Source organism: Ranitomeya imitator, chromosome 5 (genome assembly GCF_032444005.1).
Source record: "Ranitomeya imitator isolate aRanImi1 chromosome 5, aRanImi1.pri, whole genome shotgun sequence".
Taxonomy (NCBI): Eukaryota; Metazoa; Chordata; class Amphibia; order Anura; family Dendrobatidae; genus Ranitomeya; species Ranitomeya imitator.
This window is the reverse complement of record NC_091286.1, coordinates 106,991,783-107,014,878: the sequence shown is the minus strand read 5'-3', so window position 1 is coordinate 107,014,878 and position 23,096 is coordinate 106,991,783. Positions and strand designations below refer to the sequence as shown.

At 41.1% G+C, this 23,096-nt stretch overlaps 1 protein-coding gene across 2 annotated transcripts in view; it reads left to right on the top strand.

Annotated features, from left to right (window-relative positions):
• Positions 1-23,096, top strand: part of RMDN2 (regulator of microtubule dynamics 2) — a 157,588-nt gene that overhangs the window by 131,772 nt on the left and 2,720 nt on the right. For both annotated transcript variants that reach the window (XM_069769014.1, XM_069769016.1), the window contains 2 exons: positions 3,948-4,001; positions 16,431-16,511. In XM_069769014.1, coding sequence (XP_069625115.1) covers positions 3,948-4,001; positions 16,431-16,511 — 135 coding nt within the window. The remainder of the gene's footprint in view (positions 1-3,947; positions 4,002-16,430; positions 16,512-23,096) is intronic.

Genomic DNA, 23,096 nt, shown 5'->3' with positions numbered 1-23,096 from the left:
TCTGAGAAACGGAGAGGTACTGGGACAAAATAAAACAACGTCACATTCAGGAGAGCAGTGGAATTTAGATCAAATAAATTAGTTACATTAATGGCAAGTGCACATGGCCAAACCTCCTTCACAAGTGTCTCTCCAAAGTTTCCCTTTGCTATGTCATCAGAATGGGCCTCGGCATCTAGATGTACATTTAGGATGTGAGAATAAGGCATTGATGGGGTAAAAACGTTTATTAAACATTGCAAATATGGAATATATCATAACTTCATCTATCTGATACAGAGCTCCAAGTCCCCTGGTTTCCTTCGCAAACAGTCAAAGAATTACTTTATGAATAGAATTGGAGCTTTGTTATAGGAAAAAAACTAAAGATATTCAAAGTGGATTGACTTTAGTGTCAACTGACCAATTGGGAGAACTATGAGACGTGCCTATGTATATTGTGTATATTCTTTTCTTGTGAAGAGAGCAGGAAACATTCATCTTCTTCTTACTTAGCCCCAGAGCCTCATGATCCTGATAAGTATGGTAAAGAGAACCTACAATATTAAGGCCAACTGAATCATTATAGCGAACATGTCAGTCAGTCCATGCTGGCCTTAGCACGGGATGTGAATCAGAGCCTGGCTGCACTATTGCAGCCATGTATATTCAAAGAAAATAGAGTCTGAAGAGCCGACAAATGTTCATAGTCCGAGAACTGACTAGTCTGGTGCCGCCACCGGACGGTTTCTGCCTGCACCGCTCCAGGTCATTGACATCTCTCTCGCTGTATCAAGTACATACAGTACAAGTTTATTAGTAAAGAAAAAACTATTCTTGATAAAAACATTAAAATGCAAGGGGACGTGTTGCGTGGCATATCCCAGCAGTGGTGACTTCTAGTGAATATACTCGTTGCTCGAGATTTCTCGAGCACGCTCGGGGGTCCTCCGAGTATTTTTTAGTGCTCGGAGATTAAGTTTTTAGCGCCGCAGCTGAATGATTTACATCTGTTAGCCAGCCAGCTTGATTACATGTGGGGATTCCCTAGCAACCAGGCAACCCCCACATGTACTCAGCCTGGTTAACAGATGTAAATCATTCAGCTGCGATGAAAACTAAATCTCCGAGCACTAAAAAATACTCGTAGGACACCGGAGCATGCTCGGGAAATCTCGAGTATATTCGCTCATCACTAGTGACTTCACTATTGAAGGTATTTATACCCGTACTACTGTATATTTGTTAACACCAACCTCACTGGGCACTATTTCATTATGAAAGGGAATCTGTCAGCAGATTTTTGCTATGTAAGCTGAAGACCGCATGCTATAGGGCAGTGTTCCCCAACTCCAGTCCTCAAGAGCCACCAACAGGTTGTGTCTTCCTTAGTATGGCCCAGGTGATGGAATTCTTGCTTGGGCAGGTACTACAAGTCTCACCTGGGCAATTCTAAGGAAATCCTGAAAACATGACCTGTTGGTGGCTCTTGAGGACCGGAGTTGGGGAACACTGCTATAGGGGTTAAACCACAGACGTTAGCAATGCATCTTATCAATCTCTGTGGTGTTGTTTGCTTACAATGATTTGGGCACCAATAGCTTATCATTGCTGTGACTATGTGGTCATATGATCCCTGGTCCAACACACCCCCTCCTGTGATAGGTAGCTTGCTGTCTATGGACATTGTATATACAGAGCCTGGTGTGGGCTGGGTTAGCTTTTTCAGTTCTACTTCATGCTAAATCTAGAAACTCAGATTGTTTCAGAATGGCAGCACCCAGTAATCTAAGTGATACATTGTTGGATTCACCTTCTCTTTGCCTACATCAGGCTGCGCTCAGATGAGGTAGCAAAAATCTACTGACAGTCATTTTAAGACTGGCAAGCCTGTATTAGAGTGGGAGGGGTATTTTTTTTACACTGTATTATTTTTCCATTCTATTTGGCCTAGATCATTATTTATAATCAGTGTACATACCATGTCCATTACAGTGAGGAACTTACTGTTGTATTTTAATTGTTATATGAAAATTAGTTTTTTTTTCTAATAAACTTTCATATACGCGATACTGTTTCATAGTTCTTGTCTTTCTTTCTTTGAGACTTTACCCACGTGTCAATGTGTTGTGTATTATGAGGATTCATATCCCAAGGACATTATTAATGATTGAAACTTTATTTTGTGCAGCCAGGCTGATTCATGCTGCCTGCGGTTTGGTCAGCAACAGTGCAAGATTCCTTTTCAAATCACCAGGCATAAAATCTTATTTCACTTCCATCAACATAGTTTGTCCACACAGTTGATGTGTGGTCACATTTGGCGAGAGTTCAAGAGTTGTAAAAAGCAATGTCTCTGAGCCGTGTATGTTTTATCAGGTATATGGCCTGTTCCTTGTTAAAGTTGAGCATATTTGCATTATCACAACTGCGCTCGGGATATCTCTAAGCTGTCACTCCAGTAACCCATAAATGGAGCTGTAGACAAATAGGAGCAGTCACACATGGGAGTAGTGACCCTCATAAACAGGGGGCATTCACAGTAGTGTGACCCCGAGTGATGGGGCAATTATCATCTACCCTGTGGATAAGTTAAAGGTTGTTAATGGAAAACGCCCTTTGACTATATTGTCATATGTATCACTTTCCTGATTTACTGGAGTCTTTTGTAATCAATGTCCTGTTCCAATAATCCTCTTCCTTTTTTAAAACCACCTCTGAAGTCACATGTTCAAATTGCAAAGATCCTCACACTCGTGACACTTCGGTCTCCAGTTATCTGTTGAGTCATAATATTTTCTTAATTTGGTATTATTCTGAACCATAAAAATTGGCAAGTCATTATGATGTGATGGAATTTTAAGTTTGTTCTTTAACTTTGCCATAGAGATCAGTGAGAATGTGCAATAATCAACTCGGTTCTGCTTGTGTCTGATGCTGCTGACAAAAGCCCCATCCAAGTAAATGGTACTGAGCTGCAGAACCAGACAAAGCTGTATGGACCAAGTGGTGCTGTCAGTTACTACAGGAGAGGCTGAACCCAAGTGAGCAAAGTGACCCCCTTTCTGCGGTTATCCTAGGGTCCTTGCCAATCAGTTTTTGACCCTTAAGGTACCTTCACACTAAACGATATCGCTAGCGATCCGTGACGTTGCAGCGTCCTCGCTAGCGATATCATTCAGTTTGATACGCAGCAGTGATCGGGATCCTGCTGTGATGTCGTTGGTCGGGGCTAGAAGGCCAGAACTTTATTTGGTCGCTGGCTCTCCCGCTGACATCGCTGAATCGGCGTGTGTGACACCGATTCAGCGATGTCTTCGCTGGTAACCAGGGTAAACATCGGGTTACTAAGCGCAGGGCCTTACGCTTCATACTTACCTTCCGCTGTCTGTCCTCCGGCGCTGTGCTTTCCTGCACACACTGTGAGCACAGCGGCCGGAAAGCAGAGCAGTGACGTCACCGCTCTGCTTTCCGGCCACTGTGCTCACAGCCAGTACAGAGAAGCAGAGCGCCGGGGACAGACAGCGGAAGGTAAGTATGAAGCGTTTGTTTTTTTACTTTTAGGATGGTAACCAGGGCAAACATCGGGCTACTAAGCGCGGCCCTGCGCTTAGTAACCCGACGTTTACCCTGGTTACCGGCATCGTTGGTCGCTGGAGAGCGGTCTGTGTGACAGCTCTCCAGCGACCAAACAGCGACGCTGCAGCGATCCGGATCGTTGTCGGGATCGCTGCAGCGTCGTTTAGTGTGAAGGTACCTTTAGGCCATCAATATTGTGTGGCTAAAGCCCCTATCAAGAATGATTAACTGAGTAGGTTTAGGTTCCAAAACAGAATTACATTTTTATTAATGTATTAATATATACAATAAATATGAGTATGTGCTGTCACATCTCATACTGTGTGAGATACATTGTTTACTGTCATAATTTTGTATTTTTTTTTTATTACATTTTCTTTATTTTAAAGGCTGAAGAAATGCATCCTGGGTACTCCAAATACAACTTTGTGTATCTGGCAAAGGTAGGAGGAAGGTGTTCCCTGATGTATGCTGATATGTTACGGTTCCCATGGGCGCATGCTGTGCCTTCATATTGTATATGGTTTCATATGAATGGACTCCATTAAGAATCTATATCTTTGCATGCCCCTTCATTGGGTTTTATGCAGGTTTTATACCTTATAGCAGCAATGACCTTTAAGACAAACCTCTAGGGACTTAAACCTTAAACCTTAGACCTGTGATCCCTATTAGAAACATGTAACAGGCACCGCTTTTCTGAGAATGCAAAATTATAAATTTATAAAAATACACCATGGGAGTACTAATCAAAATATGAAAGCAACATGTATTATATAAGACATCATATTATATATATTTTTGCATGTCTCCTATATACACGTATGAATTATTCCTGCTCTTTTTCCCTTTGGTAGTGCACAGACAGCTGACAAATGGAGGAAATTATGCAGCAGTACTGAGCATTGTAAATGTGCCTCCAGCACTGGGATAAGCTTGCTTGAATCTAAGTTTTACTGCCTCTCACACTGCTCCCCAATCCCTGTCCCTTCTCTTTAGGGTATAATAAGAGCTATAACTTAATACCTCACTATCTTGTATTTAAAAAAAAAAAGCATAACAATCTGGCACTACAAAAATATATTTATATACCCGCATGCTGTGCCATACACCTACAATGCAATAACATAGAAAAGGGAGAAGAAAGGTGTAAATAGGCACCAAACATCCAAAATAATAAAGTAATGAACAAAATAAACTAGAGAGAATCATGCACAAAAAGAGCTTTTATTGATACACAGATTGTGAGCCCTCACGGGCAGGGTCCTCTCTCCTCCTGTACCAGTCATGACTTGTATTGTTTAAGATTATTGTACTTGTCTTTATTATGCATACCCCTCCTCACATGTAAAGTGCCATGGAATAAATGGCGCTATAATAATAGTAATACACAAATGTGCTAGTATATATACATAAAAACATTTAAAAACAAGAAAAACTGACAAAAGTGAGAGAATCTTAGCCCCTTACACAAGGTATTGTGGTCATGTCCCTGTAAACCAGGTTAGAACATACCACTCACACCTACAGTAAAGAATGCAAATGGGTAACTGTACTGCAATGGAGCAAATTATAACCAGCGTACTGGATATGTACCTGCACATATAGACATGGTACTGAAAAATTGTTTCCCTAGGTGGCTAATATGGCTAGAGCCAAAGCTTTAACCCAAGGTGGAGGCATATATTTGGAGGGTAATTGAAATCACCATAAGTAAAATACTATATGTTAATCTCCCCTTTTAAATACTAATATACGGTATATAAAGAGAAATAAATTGCAGTAACAGGTCTCAAATATTGGAATAAATATCCATACAGACCACCAGTATTACCTGTAGACCAGTGTAAAGTGGACCCTATGCGTTGCATCACAACCATGTGGCTTCCTCAGGGGTAAAGTGCTAGTGCTATTGTGCAGGAAGATATATATAGAGAGGGAGAGAAAAAACTTTTTGTTTCTCCAGCGATCAGTCCAATGGTAAAATAAAATATACCTTTTATTTATCCATTAAAAAGTTACAGGTTTCTTCAGTAACAATATTGCATACATTCAATCCCTTATGGACGACATGTTTCGACACCACATGTGTCTTCCTCCGGTGCTGGTATATATATATATATATATATATATATATATTTATTTATTATTATTATTATTTATTGTTATAGCGCCATTTATTCCATGGCGCTGTAGTATTCAACCCCCTGCAGATTTAGCAGGTTTACACATTTGGAATTAACTTGGCTTTGTGACATTTGGACTGTAGATCAGCCTGGAAGTGTGAAATGCACTGCAGCAAAAAATAATGTTATTTCTTTGTTTATTTTTTTTTTTTAAATTGTGAAAAGTCTTTTCAGAGGGTCATTTATTATTCAACCCCTCAACCCACCAGAATTGTGTTTGGTTCCCCTAAAGTATTAAGAAGTAGTTCAGGCACAAAGAACAATGAGCTTCACATGTTTGGATTAATTATCTCTTTTTCCAGCCTTTTCTGACTATTTAAGACCCTCCCCAAACTTGTGAACAGCAGTCATACATGGTCAACATGGGAAAGACAAAGGAGCATTCCAAGGCCATCAGAGACAAGATCGTGGAGGGTCACAAGGCTGGCAAGGGGTACAAAACCCTTTCCAAGGAGTTGGGCCTACCTGTCTCCACTGTTGGGACCATCATCCGGAAGTGGAAGGCTTATGGAACTACTGTTAGCCTTCCACGGCCTGGACAGCCTTTGAAAGTTTCCTCCCGTGCCGAGGCCAGACTTGTCCGAAGAGTCAAGGCTAACCCAAGGACAACAAGGAAGGAGCTCCGGGAAGATCTCATGGCAGTGTGGACATTGGTTTCAGTAAATACCATAAGTAACGTACTCCACCGCAATGGTCTCCGTTCCAGACGAGCCCGTAAGGTACCTTTACTTTCAAAGCGTCATGTCAAGGCTCGTCTACAGTTTGCTCATGATCACTTGGAGGACTCTGAGACTGACTGGTTCAAGGTTCTCTGGTCTGATGAGACCAAGATCGAGATCTTTTGTGCCAACCACACACGTGACGTTTGGAGACTGGATGGCACTGCATACGACCCCAAGAATACCATCCCTACAGTCAAGCATGGTGGTGGCAGCATCATGCTGTGGGGCTGTTTCTCAGCCAAGGGGCCTGGCCATCTGGTCCGCATCCCTGGGAAGATGGATAGCACGGCCTACCTGGAGATTTTGGCCAAGAACCTCCGCTCCTCCATCAAGGATCTTAAGATGGGTCGTCATTTCATCTTCCAACAAGACAACAACCCAAAGCACACAGCCAAGCAAACCAAGGCCTGGTTCAAGAGGCAAAAAATCAAGGTGTTGCAGTGGCCTAGTCAGTCTCCTGACCTTAACCCAATTGAAAACTTGTGGAAGGAGCTCAAGATTAAAGTCCACATGAGACACCCAAAGAACCTAGATAACTTGGAGAAGATCTGCATGGAGGAGTGGGCCAAGATAACTCCAGAGACCTGTGCCGGCCTGATCAGGTCTTATAAAAGACGATTATTAGCTGTAATTGCAAACAAAGGTTATTCCACAAAATATTAAACCTAGGGGTTGAATAATAATTGATCCACACTTTTATGTTTAAAATTTATAAAAATTTAACTGAGCAACAAAACTTTTTGGTTTGTAAGATTTATTCATCTGTCAATAAATCCTGCTCTTGTTTGAAGTTTGAAGGCTCTAACTTACTTGCATCTTATTAAAGGGAACCTGTCACCCCGTTTTTTGAGATTGAGATATAAATACTGTTAAATAGGGCCTGCGCTGTGCGTTACTATAGTGTATGTAGTGTACCCTGATTCCCCACCTACGCTGCGCAATACATTACCAAAGTCGCCGTTTTCGCCTGTCAATCAGGCTGGTCAGGTCGGGTGGGCGTGTTCACAGCGCTGTTTCTTCCTCAGCTTTACGTTGGTGGCGTAGTGGTGTCCGCACGTTGAGGTGACTAATCCACTGTGGGCACGTGAACAAGGAGCGCGCAATCTGCGCTATCACCCCCTGTCATCGGTGGGCGCGGCCATCTTCCTGGGGCCGCGCGTGCGCAGATGTAGTGCTCTGCTGCACGGGGCTTCAGGAAAATGGCCGCGGGATGCCGCGCGTGCGCACAAGAGATCGCGGCGGCCATTTTCCCAAAGCCGAGATGCAAACTCGGCTGTGGGAAAATGGCCGCCGCGATCTCTTGTACGCACGCGCGGCATCCCGCGGCCATTTTCCTGAAGCCCCGTGCAGCAGAGCACTCCATCTGCGCACGCGCGGCCCCAGGAAGATGGCCGCCCCCACCGATGACAGGGGGTGATAGCGCAGATCGCGCGCTCCTTGTTCACGTGCCCACAGTGGATTAGTCACCTCAACGTGCGGACACCACTACGCCACCAACGTAAAGCTGAGGAAGAAACAGCGCTGTGAATACGCCCACCCGACCTGACCATCCTGAATGACAGGCGAAAACGGCGACTTTGGTAATGTATTGCAATTTTAGCAATTGTTACCATCCACCTCTCGTGTCTCCCCTTTTCCCCATAGTTTGTAAGCTTGCGAGCAGGGCCCTCACTCCTCCTGGTATCTGTTTTGAACTGTATTTCTGTTATGCTGTAATGTCTATTGTCTGTACAAGTCCCCTCTATAACTTGTAAAGCGCTGCGGAATATGTTGGCGCTATATAAATAAAAATTATTATTATTATTATTATTGCGCAGCGTAGGTGGGGAATCAGGGTACACTACATACACTATAGTAACGCACAGCGCAGGCCCTATTTAACAGTATTTATATCTCAATCTCAAAAAACGGGGTGACAGGTTCCCTTTAAACCTGCTAAATCTGCAGGGGGTTGAATACTACTTGTAGACATTGTGTGTGTGTGTGTGTGTGTATATATATATATATATATATATATATATATATATATATATATATATATATATATATATATATACACCGTACAAACGTTTGGACACACCTTCTCATTTAAAGATTTTTCTGTATTTTCATGACCATGAAAATTGTACATTCACACTGAAGACATCAAAACTATGAATTAACACATGTGGAATTACATACTTAACAAAAAAGTGTGAATCAACTGAAAATATGTCTTATATTCTAGGTTCTTCAAAGTGGCCACCTTTTGCTTTGATGACTGCTTTGCACACTCTTGGCATTCTCTTGATGAGCTTCAAGAGATAGTCACCGGAAATGGTTTTCACTTCACAGGTGTGCCCTGTCAGGTTTAATAAGTGGGATTTCTGTTATGGTCTGGTGATTAAGGAGCGACATGCGACTAGCTCTGAGCAGGTGGTAACTATACTGACCGCAGTCCCTAAGCTCGACACAACACTAGAAGTAGCCGTGGAATGCTCCTAACTCTGCCTAGGCATCTCGTCACAGCCACCGAAGAGCTAACTACCCCTAAAGATAGAAGCAGGAAAACTATCTTGCCTCAGAGAAAATCCCCAAAGGATAGATTAGTCCCCCACAAGTAATGACTGTGAGAGGAGAAGGAAATGACATACGTAGTATGAAACAAGATTAAGCACAGGAGGCCACTTCTAGCTAGATAGAAATAGTACAGGACAGAACGCTGTGCGGTCAGTAATAAAAACTAGAAAAAGTCCACCGCAGAGGAATGCAAAAATCTCCACACCTGACTAAAGGTGTGGAGGGCAAACTCTGCTGCCCAGAGCTTCCAGCCTAGCTGAATAGATCCATACTGATAAGCTGGACAAATGAGCAAAACATAGAAAGTGCTGAACAACAAAGTCCACAACAAGTGAACTGCAAAAGGACAAGCAAGGACTTAGCTTTTGCTGAACTGGTCAGAGTGTCAGGAAAATCCTAAGAGCAAAGACTCCAGGCAGGAACAATTGACAACTGGCATAGAATGAGGGATAAGGCCAGACTAATATAGCCGAGCCAGAAAGACGATCAGTGAAAACAGCTGCTGAAGCTAAATCCAAGAAGCAGCCATACCACTCAAAACCACAGGAGGGAGCCCAAGAGCAGAACTAACAAAAATGCTACTTACAACCACCGGAGGGAGCCCCAGAGCGGAATTCACAACAGATTTCTTGCCTTATAAATGGTGTTGGGACCATCAGTGTTGTGCAGAAGTCTGGTGGATACACAGCTGATAGTTTTACTGAATAGACTGTTCTATCTATCTAATCATGGGATACTCCTCTTTAAATGCATCAGAAGGAAGCTGCTGTAATACAGCCAACTATTTGTGATGGTTCTTTTGCTATGTAAACTAGAACAAATGCCATGGTTCCCCAAGGAGAGTTGTACATCTAAAAAACTCAAGGTGGTAGTTGAAATATGTGAAGTAATGTGAATATTACTACATGCATTAGAGTTCAAGGACATCATTAATGTATCTATACCACTTGTAGACTTATCTTTGATAAAGATCTGATGGGTAGACGTATGCTCGCTCCCACCAGCCTGTGAAAAAGTTGTCGTAGGAGGGGGCACAATGCGCAGCTATCGCAGTGCCTGAAACCTGTCTATAAAAAGTACGATCAAATACAAAAAAGTGTCTGAGAACAAAGGATAACCATTCAAGAAGAAAAGAACAATGTGCAGGATCAGCACAGGCACTGTGACACCACCTGTAATCCAAAGTCATGTGGTATACTCATATAGAGTGACTCCACATCCAAGGAGACCAGAAGGGAGATTACTGTGTCTGCTTCTATCCAGATTAAGATTTTGGATGTCATGAACCATAACTTTAAACAAATTCTGAATGGCAGGTGAAATGCTAAAAGAATGCGTTGTTTGAGATGGAAGGCGTGAATTAAACCTTCTCCTACCTGCGTATTCTTAATTTTTTTTTTAACAGGTCCAATAGGTCACGGAACATCTGTTCATCCAACGGCAGATCATCAACAATAGAAGGTTGTTGGTAGAGAAGTTTAAATGTCCAAGTTTCTTCAAAATAAACACAGATCTTTTACAAAAGTAAACTTGGCTAGATTATATAAAGCAGGATACAATCCACAAAGAATTAATATATAAATAGCACTGGACCTAAAACTTAACTTTTATTAACCTCTAAAAAGACAAACCATGTGATAAATCTCCATAACACCAAGTGAGGGAAAGCCAAACGAAACAATTACAGACACGAAAGGGAATAAAAGAAAGCTGATTAAAATGTGGTCCAATTAGGACCTGATTCATCTATATATTCTCTATAATACTTGTCTCTTATTTAAATAATGCATGAAGTGGCAAAAAACGCCTCCTAAACATTATCTCCAGGGAGGCTGTATAACTGGTAGAATTCATTAACCGAAAAGCCACTTAGCGCAGTACAGCCAGAAGATTTCCCACAAATGCACACATAGGGATACTTAGTTGTATGTCAGTTATCTTATGACAAACAGTGCTTCACGGGCATATCCATGTGTTCTAAATGCTCATGTCACCTTGCCTGTTTGCCACTATACAGTCATGGCCAAAAGTATTGACACCCCTGCAATTCTGTCAGATAATACTCATTTTCTTCCTGAAAATGATTGCAAACACAATTTTTTGGTATTATTATCTTCATTTAATTTGTCCTAAATGAAAAAACACAAAAAGAATTGTCCTAAAGCCAAATTGGATATAATTCCACACCAAACATAAAAAAGGGGGTGGACAAAAGTATTGGCACTGTTCGAAAATCATGTGATGCTTCTCTAATTTGTGTAATTAACAGCACCTGTAACTTACCTGTGGCACCTAACAGGTGTTGGCAATAACTAAATCACACTTGCGGCCAGTTGACATGGATTAAAGTTGACTCAACCTCTGTCCTGTGTCCTTGTGTGTACCACAATGAGCATGGAGAAAAGAAAGAAGACCAAAGAACTGTCTGAGGACTTAAGAAACCAAATTGTGAGGAAGCATGAGCAATCTCAAGGCTACAAGTCCATCTCCAAAGACCTGAATGTTCCTGTGTCTACTGTGCGCAGTGTCAAGAAGTTTAAAGCCCATGGCACTGTGGCTAACCTCCCTAGATGTGGACGGAGAAGAAAAATTGACAAGAGATTTCAACGCAAGATTGTGCGGATGTTGGATAAAGACTAACATCCAAACAAGTTCAAGCTGCCCTGCAGGCTGAGGGTACAACCCGTACTATCCGTCGGCGTCTGAATGAAAAGGGACTGTATGGTAGGAGACCCAGGAAGACCCCACTTCTTACCCCGAGACATAAAAAAGCCAGGCTGGAGTTTGCCAAAACTTACCTGAAAAAGCCTAAAACGTTTTGGAAGAATGTTCTCTGGTCAGATGAGACAAAAGTAGAGCTTTTTGGGCAAAGGCATCAACATAGAGTTTACAGGAGAAAAAAAGAGGCATTCAAAGAAAAGAACACGGTCCCTACAGTCAAACATGGCGGAGGTTCCCTGGTGTTTTGGGGTTGCTTTGCTCCTTTTGGCACTGGACTGCTTGACCGTGTGCATGGCATTATGAAGTCTGAAGACTACCAACAAATTTTGCAGCATAATGTAGGGCCCAGTGTGAGAAAGCGCGGTCTCCTTCAGAGGTCATGGGTCTTCCAGCAGGACAATGACCCAAAACACACTTCAAAAAGCATTAGAAAGTGGTTTGGGAGAAAGCACTGGAGACTTCTAAGGTGGCCAGCAATGTGTCCAGACCTGAATCCCATAGAACACCTGTGGAGAGATCTAAAAATGGCAGTTTGGAGAAGGCACCCTTCAAATATCAGGGACCTGGAGCAGTTTGCCAAAGAAGAATGGTCTAAAATTCCAGCAGAGCATTGTAAGAAACTCATTGATGGTTACCGGAAGCGGTTGGTTGCAGTTATTTTGGCTAAAGGTTGTGCAACCAAGTATTAGGCTGAGGGTGCCAATACTTTTCTCTGGCCCATTTTTGGAGTTTTGTGTGAAATGATCAATGTTTTGCTTTTTGCTTCATTCTCTTTTGTGTTTTTTTCATTTAAGACAAATTAAATGAAGATAATAATACCAAATAACTTGTGTTCGCACTCATTTTCAGGAAGAAAATGAGTATTATCTGACAGAATTGCAGGGGTGTCAATACTTTTGGCCATGAGTGTATATATTCTATCCAAATAAGCATTATCTTCTTATGGCTATCAAGAGGAGTATTGTTTGTTATCAGTGTATATAAAGCAGCATACTACAAGAGGCCCCGGAAATGTATGGTGATCTAGACTCACAGGCTTTATCCAACCAGGACTCCCATTTTCATAGTGGATTTCTAATTTATCCCCAACATCACTGCATGGAAGTCTGGTATGTTATTGTGAGCTGGTCATCATCCTTATCCTATGTGAATTTACTTATAGAATTATGTGCCCTATAGATACATTTGGGCCATATAATCAAAACACGCTCGTTTACTGCGGGAACTATATCACATTACTCTAATACCATAGATATGGTTAGATCTCACCCATTTCTTGCCTGAACCATGTCACTCCGTTCTCATCAAAGGGAAAGTTCGGGTGATGGGCCTCTTTCATAATGGCGTCTCCCGACACGTTTCATCTTATCACAGACTCATCATGGGGGTGGCTTTTCGGTTAATGAATTCTACCAGTTATACAGCCTCCCTGGAGATAATGTTTAGGAGGCGTTTTTTGCCACTTCATGCATGATTTAAATAAGAGAAGAGTATTATAGAGAATATATAGATGAATCGGGTCCTAATTGGACCACATTTTAATCAGCTTTCTTTTATTCCCTTTCGTGTTATGGAGATTTATCATATTGTTTGTCTTTTTAGAGGTTAATAAAAGTTAAGTTTTAGGTCCAGTGCTATTTATATAAACTTGGCTAGAGCCTGCATTGGTGAAAAAGTAAGCCTTTTTCATGGACTAACCTTTCATCATTGGATAATTCATAATCAGACAAATTAATCTGTAACTCCATTGGATGATCTGCTGCTGAATTTAAACTACAGTTTGTTCCTTCTCTTCAGGCGAGTTTGAAGGGGTGAGAGGGTCCTGTATCTGGTCCTTCTGATGTTTCTTCAACCTACGCCTCCGCACCCCACCCCCCCCCTCTGAATGCTTGTATCCGTGGAGAAAAAAAATCACTAGAAGTAGCTTTTCCATCATTGATGTTATTATCTATCCTAGCTGTGGCAAAGCGTATCTTTTTATTGCCAGAATTGGTCCACTTAAAAGCTTTATAATTCTCAAAATCGAATCTGTCTCTAAGAACTTTCCATTTTTTACTGTCAATAATTTCCTTTTCGTATTGTTCAAGGTAATGAATATATAGGCTGGCATAGATCAAGGATGTTTACTTTCTTTTACTGTAGGGGTGAGTGGTATGTTCTTACTTGGTTTATCATGACATGACAACAATAACTTATTGTAAGGGGCTAAGATTCTCTCACTTTTGTCAGTTTTTCTTGTTTTTACAAGTTTTTATATGTGTTCAAAAGCTCTTTTTGTGCATGATTCTCTCTAGCTTATTTTTGTTCATTACTTTATTATTTTGTATGTCTGGTGCCTGCTATACTTCATACTATAGAAGATGTTTCTTGTAAGTGAAAAAAGTTTATTTAGAACCGTGTTGGGGTGGAGCAATAGGCAAAAAACTTTTCGGCCAACTTGTGGCCTTGATCACAATTGCCTTATGTAGTTCTTTCTTTCTCTCGTCTAGGTTGATAGCGGATATCCTAGCAGGCCCTTTCCCATGCTTTGACACAGTTCGTGCCAGTCATTCCCACTTGGCCACCAACGCCGGCTCCTGCTAGGATCTCCGCTATCAACTTAGACTTGTATATACCCTTCCCCTGGCTATTGAAACAATTAAGAGGCACCATAGGTTTGGTTTGGCTTTGATTGATCCTATACCCTGGCAGCTTTACCCATATATATGGTTCAGCTCTACACTACGACGGCAACTGTTTCACCATATGTCTGGCTCTAGCAATATAAAATACTCATTGGCAAAAATTCTCATTGGAAAATATTCATTGGACTGTGTGCCTACCTCTGGCTGATATCCTCAGTGACACCATAGATTTACCTAAAGAAAGAACTACATAAGGCGATTGTGATCAAGGCCACAAGTTGGCCGAAACGTTTTTTGCCTATCGCCCCACCCCACCAACACGGTTCTAAATAAACTTTTTTCACTTACAAGAAACATCTATAGTACGAGTGCAGTGATTATATGTTTTTTATGATTGATGGAACTACTGGCTCCGTTCACTGGCACCATCACATTCACAACTGTCGAGTGCCAGCCTTTTATGCTCTCTATGCTATACATAAATACCAAACCACATAGTCACCCACACAGGTAAATCAAGAAGTGCTGGAAAGTAATTAAGAGGTCTAGTGCAAACCTATAAGATAACCAAAGAGAAAAATAGCACCAAAAAAACAAAATTTTATTTAAAAGTAAGAATTTGATTAAGTCAAAAGAGTAATAACACACATGATAAAAAATAGAGAAAACGGGAAAATGACACAGGATCTCACCAAAACAGATGGCAGAGTGGTTCCCAACAGGCCAACATGAAATACACTAAGTAAATAGTCAGCCCACTAGTGCTAAGGTACATAGTTTGCAAAGAGGTTTCAATGAGACTATGCCCATATGTGTATGTACACCAGTAAATATAAAGTCTATCAAGTACCATAAAGCCTCATGCAAAAATATCCAAAGTAACTGCGCTGATAGTAATGGCGCATGACCAGTTAAAGTAGCAAGAAGTTTACCTGCGGGACCACGATGCCATCCACCCCAACGCGCGTTTCGGCCACGTGCCTTCTTCCGGGGGTATGGCATCATGGGATATAGTGAGCATTTTATAGGATACCGCATCCAATCAGTGTAACGGTGACCAACAACCCACATAACGGCGCATGCGCAGTCGGACCGCATCCAGGAGACGGGGCAACACCGAGGGCGTCAAGCGAGGAGGAGGAACGCATCACCTGGACCGCCCATACAAAAACATGTGACCGGAGGGGATGACGCAGACTACACCAAGCCGGAAAGACGCCTCCAGTATTGCCCAGCAACGGAGCGCCGGCGCGCAAGCGCACTGGTTTGGGCAAGTATACACAGAACATATGAGGAAAAATGATAACAGCAGGACAATAAAAGACATACAACAAGAAAATAAAATGAATAATAAAGGACGAAACCATACAACAGGTAAAGAACAAACTTATTAGATGAAAAGCCTGTTGAGAAAGTGCGAAAGGATTGAGAACAAAGACAAAGAGACAGAGCACATACATGGTATAAATACATCCCGAAGGGGACGCAAAATTGCTAAAAAAAGCGGTGAATAAGATGAAATAAGCAGAGTTAACCATATCAGGAAGTTACCCTAAAACGTGGAATAAAATACAACTAAAAAGCTGCAGTGAAAGTATGTTAAAGTGCAAAATTGTATACCAATACTGGTACACATAAGTAAATATGGTGGAATGAATAAAATCCACGTGTGAACAAATGGTGTGAAAGTTCAATAAAATGATAATCCTTCATGAGTCCAAAACAGTCCAAAGTGCCTGCCGAAACAGAAACCTAAAGACGGAAAAACCTATGCCTGCTATACATGTTTTGCCTCCTTTTTCTATACTATCTTGTATTGAGCGATAGATTTGAGCTGTTCATATCTGAGGCGATGGCGACGGGAATGGAAGAAGGGGCTCATAAGTGGAGGAGGCATTTTTATCATATAAAATATACTGCAAAGTTTTTTATATTCGATATCTAGATTTATTCAAAGTTTGCTGGAAGTGCAGTTCCCATTTAAGTTTATTTTACCCTATACTATTTGGCTAGTATTACTAAACTGTCCTGCCTTTTATCTTTTTTATCTTAAATGCCAGTGCTACAAGGACCTAGGACAGAAAGTTCTTGCACTTAAATACTATGATGAAGCATCAGCCATGCCATCGGTTACTAAAGAGGTGAGGAATGGAAGCGACACAGTATTAAGACAGTACCATTGCCATTTCGTGGATTGATTAATTGAATTTTTGACCTACCAGTCGAAATCCTTATGAAATAGTCTTGTTTTATTGGTCTGATCCTTTGAAACTGAACTTTATACAGCAAATCTATTCTTCCATATACATGCTACACTTTTAGTTGGATCAGCAAGAGTTATGTAATGCATAGCCGCACTGAGTGCTTTTTGTGGAATAATACTTTACCATTTACTATCAAAATACATAGTTCCAACTGCAAAGTTTGTTACATCACAGTGAAATCTTATGGCCATATATAGTTTTTTTTTAGAACTGTAAGCATCCAAGCTTTAGTAGAGAAGACCCTCCCTTGTTTCAACATAACAATATTGCTGTTCACTAAGAAAAGTTATTAAAGGGACTATGTTAGCAATTGTTTGCTGAGAGCAACATAATGTAGGGTCTGAAACCCTGATTGTAGCAACATGATTTACTTGGCTGCTTGCCGTCATTCTGATATACTTGCTGCAGATCTAGTGGTGCTGTGAAGGCTGAGCCCTATATAATAACCCCACCCACACCACTGATTGGCAGATTTATGTACACTGACAGCTGCTAATTAGTGGGGGGGTTACACACAGCAGTTGACTATGAGGCGGGTGACACATAGTCCTATAAAGATAATCCCTCTGCTGATAAAACTGATTATTTTTTTTATTTAAAATAGAAAAAAAATCCCATTAAGTGACACATCATTGGAATCAGGATCTCAGCCCCTATATGTCATTCTGCTCTTAAATTAGATAGCAAAAACGTAATGACAGATACCCTTTAAAAGAGATAAAAATTAAATTAAATTACCAGAAAAGACCCAACACCATGTAATACAGTAAACGGCCAAAAGTATGTATGTAATATGGAATGACTTCAGATACGGAGAATATGAGGACTAGAACCTTGGTATCATTTTAGTTCCCATTATCTACCAGAATTTTAGTCTTGTTTAAAGCGAGTAGGAAAACAAATTCAACAACACAAAGAAAGGAGTCAGTCTGTGCCTATGATCTGTCTCCCTGTATGGTTTTCCTGTAGGCACATGGGTTCTTGTCATCATTAGTGTTGAGCGATACCTTCCGATATTTGAAAGTATCGGTATCGGATGGTATCGGCCGATACCGGCAAGATATCGGATCTCGCCGATACCGATACCAATACAAGTCAATGGGACACAAATATCGGAATGTATCCTGGATGGTTCCCAGGGTCTGAAGGAGAGGAAACTCTCCTTCAGGCCCTGGGATCCATATTAATGTAAAAAATAAAGAATAAAAATAAAAAATATGGCTATACTCACCCCTCCGAAGAACCCTAGCTGTCACCGCTGCAAGCGTCCGCCTCTGTCCTTAAGAATGCTGTGAGTGAAGGACCTTCGATAACATCGCGGTCACCTGACCGCTCACGTGACCGCTCACCTGACCGCGACGTCATCGAAGGTCCTTCACTCACTACAGTCTCAGGAACGGAGGCGGAAGATTGCAGCGGTGACAGCCAGGGTCATTCGGAGGGGTGAGTATAGCCATATTTTTTATTTCTATTCTTTATTTTTTACATTAATATGGATCCCAGGGCCTGAAGGAGAGTTTCCTCTCCTCCAGACCCTGGGAACCATAAGCACCGCACACTCCGATTCCGATTTCCGATATCACAAAAATATCGGAACTCGGTATCAGAATTCCGATACAGCAAATATCGGCCGATACCCGATACTTGCAGTATCGGAATGCTCAACACTGTCATCATAACCTTTCTGAGTTTAACCCCTTTCTTGTTAGGGCTATGTTTTGTTTTTTTGTTTTTTCGTTTTGTTTTTCCCCCTTTTCCAAGAGCCATAACTTTATTTTTCTGTCCACATAACCATATGAGATCTTGTGTTTTGCAGGAAGAGTTATACTTTTAAATGATACCATTCATTTTATCAAGTGATACACTGAAAAGCGGGGAAAAAAATCCAAGTGTGTTGAAATTTCAAGAAGAGTGCCAGTCCACAATTGTTTTTGTTTGTTTTTTTATCATGTTCACTATACGGTAAAACTGACCCGTTAGTATGATTCTCCAGATCAGTACAAGTACACAGATATGAAACGTATAGTTTTTTTTTTAATTTAAAGGGGTATTCTCTATCCCAATATGTAGTAGGTGTAATCATAATAATATTAGTAAATTCCTACAATTACAAATGTAGTATAGTTTTTCTGATTCGCTGTGTCTCTTTCCTCATGTGCAGGCATTGCAGGATCTTACGTATCCATGGTTATGTCTACTGATGAAGTGACAGCTTGTTAGCTAGATGCTGGCGGCCATAACAATAGGGACCTAAGGTCTTGCAATGCCTGCGCATGAGGAAAGAGAAATGGCGATTCAGAAAAACTGTACAATTCTAATTTAAGATCTATGCTAATAATATTATTACACTTACTACATATTGGGATAGGATCTTGTAGATGGGAACACCCCTTGAAGCGGGGAAAAAGAAAACAAAAATTTGTACAAAAAAATTTGCTTTCGGCGCCATTTTCTGAGAACTGTATTTTTTTCGGGATATTGGGCTGTGTGAGGGCTTCTATTTTGTGCCCCGAACTGACATTTTTACGTATACCATTTTTGGGTAGATACGATGTACAATAACACATTGTATTGTGGTACTGTGTTAGCCAGAAAAATCGATGTGAATACTTTTCTGCCCAATGATGACAGAAGTATTCTAGGAGTGATACCTTTATTGGCTAACCAGAAAATCTGATATTTTGATAACCGCTTATGTTGTTGCGGTGGCCAAAAAGAAAAAGGTAATGCCAGAGTTTCTATTTTTTTTTTTTCTCATTACACCATTTACCGATCAGATATATTTTGATAGATCAGACTTTTACAAAAGTAGCAATAGATGCCTAGTCAAAGACTTTATTAGCAAAGGAAATGTGGACAATATAAATGCTTTTTATACACCTTGTTTTCACTTAATAAGTTATACAGGGCTGGTTAGGCAGAGAATTTGCTCATACATAGGTGAATTCTGCTGGGTTGGAGGGCAGTGGGGGACCTGACAAGTTCCCTTTAAGGAATGTGATTCTGCAATGTGGTTTTGATTTCAGGTCACTAGTCATCATCACAGCGTGCGATACAGTTAATTTCAGTTCTACAGGAGATATTATCACTACAGAACAAGCTACCTCATGCCTCAAAGTCTAGCTGTAAATATACAGGTGCTTCTCACAAAATTAGAATGTCATCTAAAAGTTAATTTATTTCAGCTCTTCAATACAGAAAGTGAATCTGATATAGAGTCATTACAAACAGAATCATCTGTTTCAAGTGTTTATTTCTGTTAGGCCATGTTCACACTATGCGGTTTTTACTGCGGAACCGCGGCGATTTTGCCGCTGCAGGTCCGCAGCTGTTTTCCATGGAGGGTACAGTACAATGTTACCCTATGGAAAACAAAAACCGCAGTGCACATGATGCGGAAAAACCCCCCAAAAACCGCGCTGAATTGCTGCGGAAAAAAAGAAGGACCATGTCACTTCTTTGTGCAGAATCGCAGCGATTCTGCACCCATAGAAATGCATTGATCCGCTTACTTCCCGCATGGGGCTGTGCCCACCATGCGGGAAGTAAGGCGGATAATGTGCGGGTTATACCCGGGGTGGAGGAGAGGAGACTCTCCTCCAGGCCCCGGGAACCATATTTGTGTTAAAAAAAAAAAAAAAGAATCAAAATAAAAAATGTTATACTCACCTCTGAAGTCTCAGCGCTGCACGCGGCCGTCCGGTCTCAGGTTTGCTATGCGACCAGGACCTTCGGTGACGTCGCGGTCACATGACCGTGACGTCACCGAAGGTCCTGGTCGCACAGCGTCTTTGGAACCGGACCGCCGCCTGCAGCGCCGAGGAGATCGGGACGTCAGAGGGTGAGTATATCATCATGATTTTATTATTTTTAACACTACTATTGATGCTGCATATTGCTGCATATGCAGCATCAATAGTAGGGGTAAATCCCGCAGCGGAACCCGCAGGACAAACCGCGATAAATCTGCAGGGATAACCGCAGCGGGTTTGCCCTGCAGATTTATCAAATCCGCTGCGGTTTTCCCGCAGGACAGAACGCATAGTGTGAACATGGCCTTAATGTTGATAATTGTAGCTTACTGCCAATGAAAACACAAGTGTCATTATCTCAGTAAATTAGAATACTTTATAATACCAACTTGAAAAATCATTTTAAAATTTGAAGTGTTGGCCTACTGAAATGTATGTTCAGTAAATGCACTCAATACTTGGCCGGGGCTCCTTTTGCATCAATTACTGCATCAATGCAGCGTGGCATGGAGGCGATCAACCCATGGCACTGCTGAAGTGTTATGGAAGCCCAGGTTGTTTTGATAGGAGCCTTCAGCTCATCTGTATTGTTGGGTCTGGTGTCTCATCTTCCTCTTGACAATACCCCATAGATTCTCTATGGGGTTAAGGTCAGGCGAGTTTGCTGGCCAATCAAGCACAGTGATACTGTTGTTTTTAAACCAGGTATTGGTACTTTTGGCAGTGTGGACACTCTTGGGTCATCTGGTACAACCCCCTGCTCAATGCAGGATTCACTAAATCATCCTAGACAGATGTCTGTCCAGCCTCTGTTTGAAGACTTCCACAGAAGGAGAACTCACCACCTCACATGGCAGCCTGTTCCACTCCTTGATCACTCTGTCAAAAAGTTTTTTCTAATATCTAATGTGTCTCCTCCCATTCAGTTTCATCCCATTGCTTCTAGTATTTCCTTGTGCAAATGAGAATAAAGATGATCCTTCTACAATGTGACAGCCCTTGAGATATTTGTAGACAGCTATTAAGTCTCCTCTCAGTCTTCTTTTTTGCAAGCTAAACATTCATAAATCGTTCCTCATTGGACACGGTTTTCAGACCAGTCACCATTCTGGTCGCTCTTCTCTGAACTTGCTCCAGTTTGTTGATGTCTTTTTTTAAATATGGTGCCCAAAACTGGATACAGTATTCCAGATGAGGTCTGACCATAGAGGAGTAGAGGGCAAAAATGACTTTGTGTGATCTAGACTGTATGCTTCTGTTAATACATCCCAGAATTGTATTTGCCCTTTTTGCTGCTGCATCACACTGTTGACTCATGTTCAGTCTGTGATCTATTAGTATACCCAAGTCTTTTTCACATGTGCTGTTGCCTAGCCCTATTCCTCACATTCTGTATATGCTTTTGTTTTTCATTTTTATTGCCCAGATGTAGTACTTTGCATTTTTCCCTGTTATAAAATCATTCTGTTAGTTGCTGCCCACTGCTATATTTTATTTATATCTTTTTGAATCCTCTCTCTTCTCTAGTATTAGCTATCCCTCCTAGCTTTGTGTCATCAGCAAATTTAATCTGTTTACCCTCAATTCCTTCATCTATACCATTGATGAAGATGTTGAACAATACAGGACCCAGGACAGAGCCCTGTGTTCCCCAACTTGAGACATTCTTCCATCTGGATGTGCAGCCATTTACGACCACTCTTTGGGTCCGATCGCTAAGCCAGTTATGAATCCACCGAACAGTTGCCTTGTCCATTCCATACTTAGTCATTTTTTCAATAAGGATTGTGTGAGATACTTTGTCAAATGCTTTGCTGAAGTCAAGATATACTATATATACACCATGTCCCTGATCCACCCAGTAAGTGATTCTGTCATAGAAGAAAATTAAGTTAGTCTGTCCTGACTTATTTGTTACAAACCCATACTGGCTCTGATTAATCACTTCATTCTTATCCAGGTACTTACATACATGCTGTTTAATAATTTGTTCAAAGATCTTTCCTGGTATACACGTCAGACTCACCAGCCTATAGTTACCTGGGTCCACCTTCTTCCCCTTTTTGTAGATAGGAACAACATTTGCTCTTCTCCATTCTTCTGGGACTTCTCCAGTTCTCCAAGAATTTTCAAAGATTATGGAGAGTGGTTCAAAAATTTCTTCTGCTATCTCCTTTAGTACTCTGGGGTGTAATTCATATGGACCCATAGACTTGAATTCATTTATGTTAGCTAAGTGTTTCCTCACTATCTTTCTGTTTATAGATATCCTGGATTCTTCTATTTTCTTAATAGGACAGTGAAAATCAGTTGATGTTAGATTTTCTTTCAGAGGGAAAACAGATGCTAAATAGGAATTTAAAAGTTCGGCCTTCTCAACATCCTTTCTCACCATTTCATCATTTACATCCTGTAAAAATCCTATAGCATCTTTGACTTTTCTTTTACTTTTGACATATCCCCAAAATCCTTTTTTATTGATTTTGACATCTTGCAAGCCTTAATTCATTGTCAGCTTTAGTAAATCTGATCCGTGCCCTGCGGGTTCTGCAGACAGCATTACATTTTTCTTTAGATACGCCTCCCTCTTTTGATAAACATTTCTTTCTTCCTTTTTAGCGTGTGTTTAAGATCTGTGTTCATCCATCCTGGTTTCCTTAAATGCTTCCTATTCTTCCCTCTTTTTGGAATTGTTAACGATTGTGCTTTG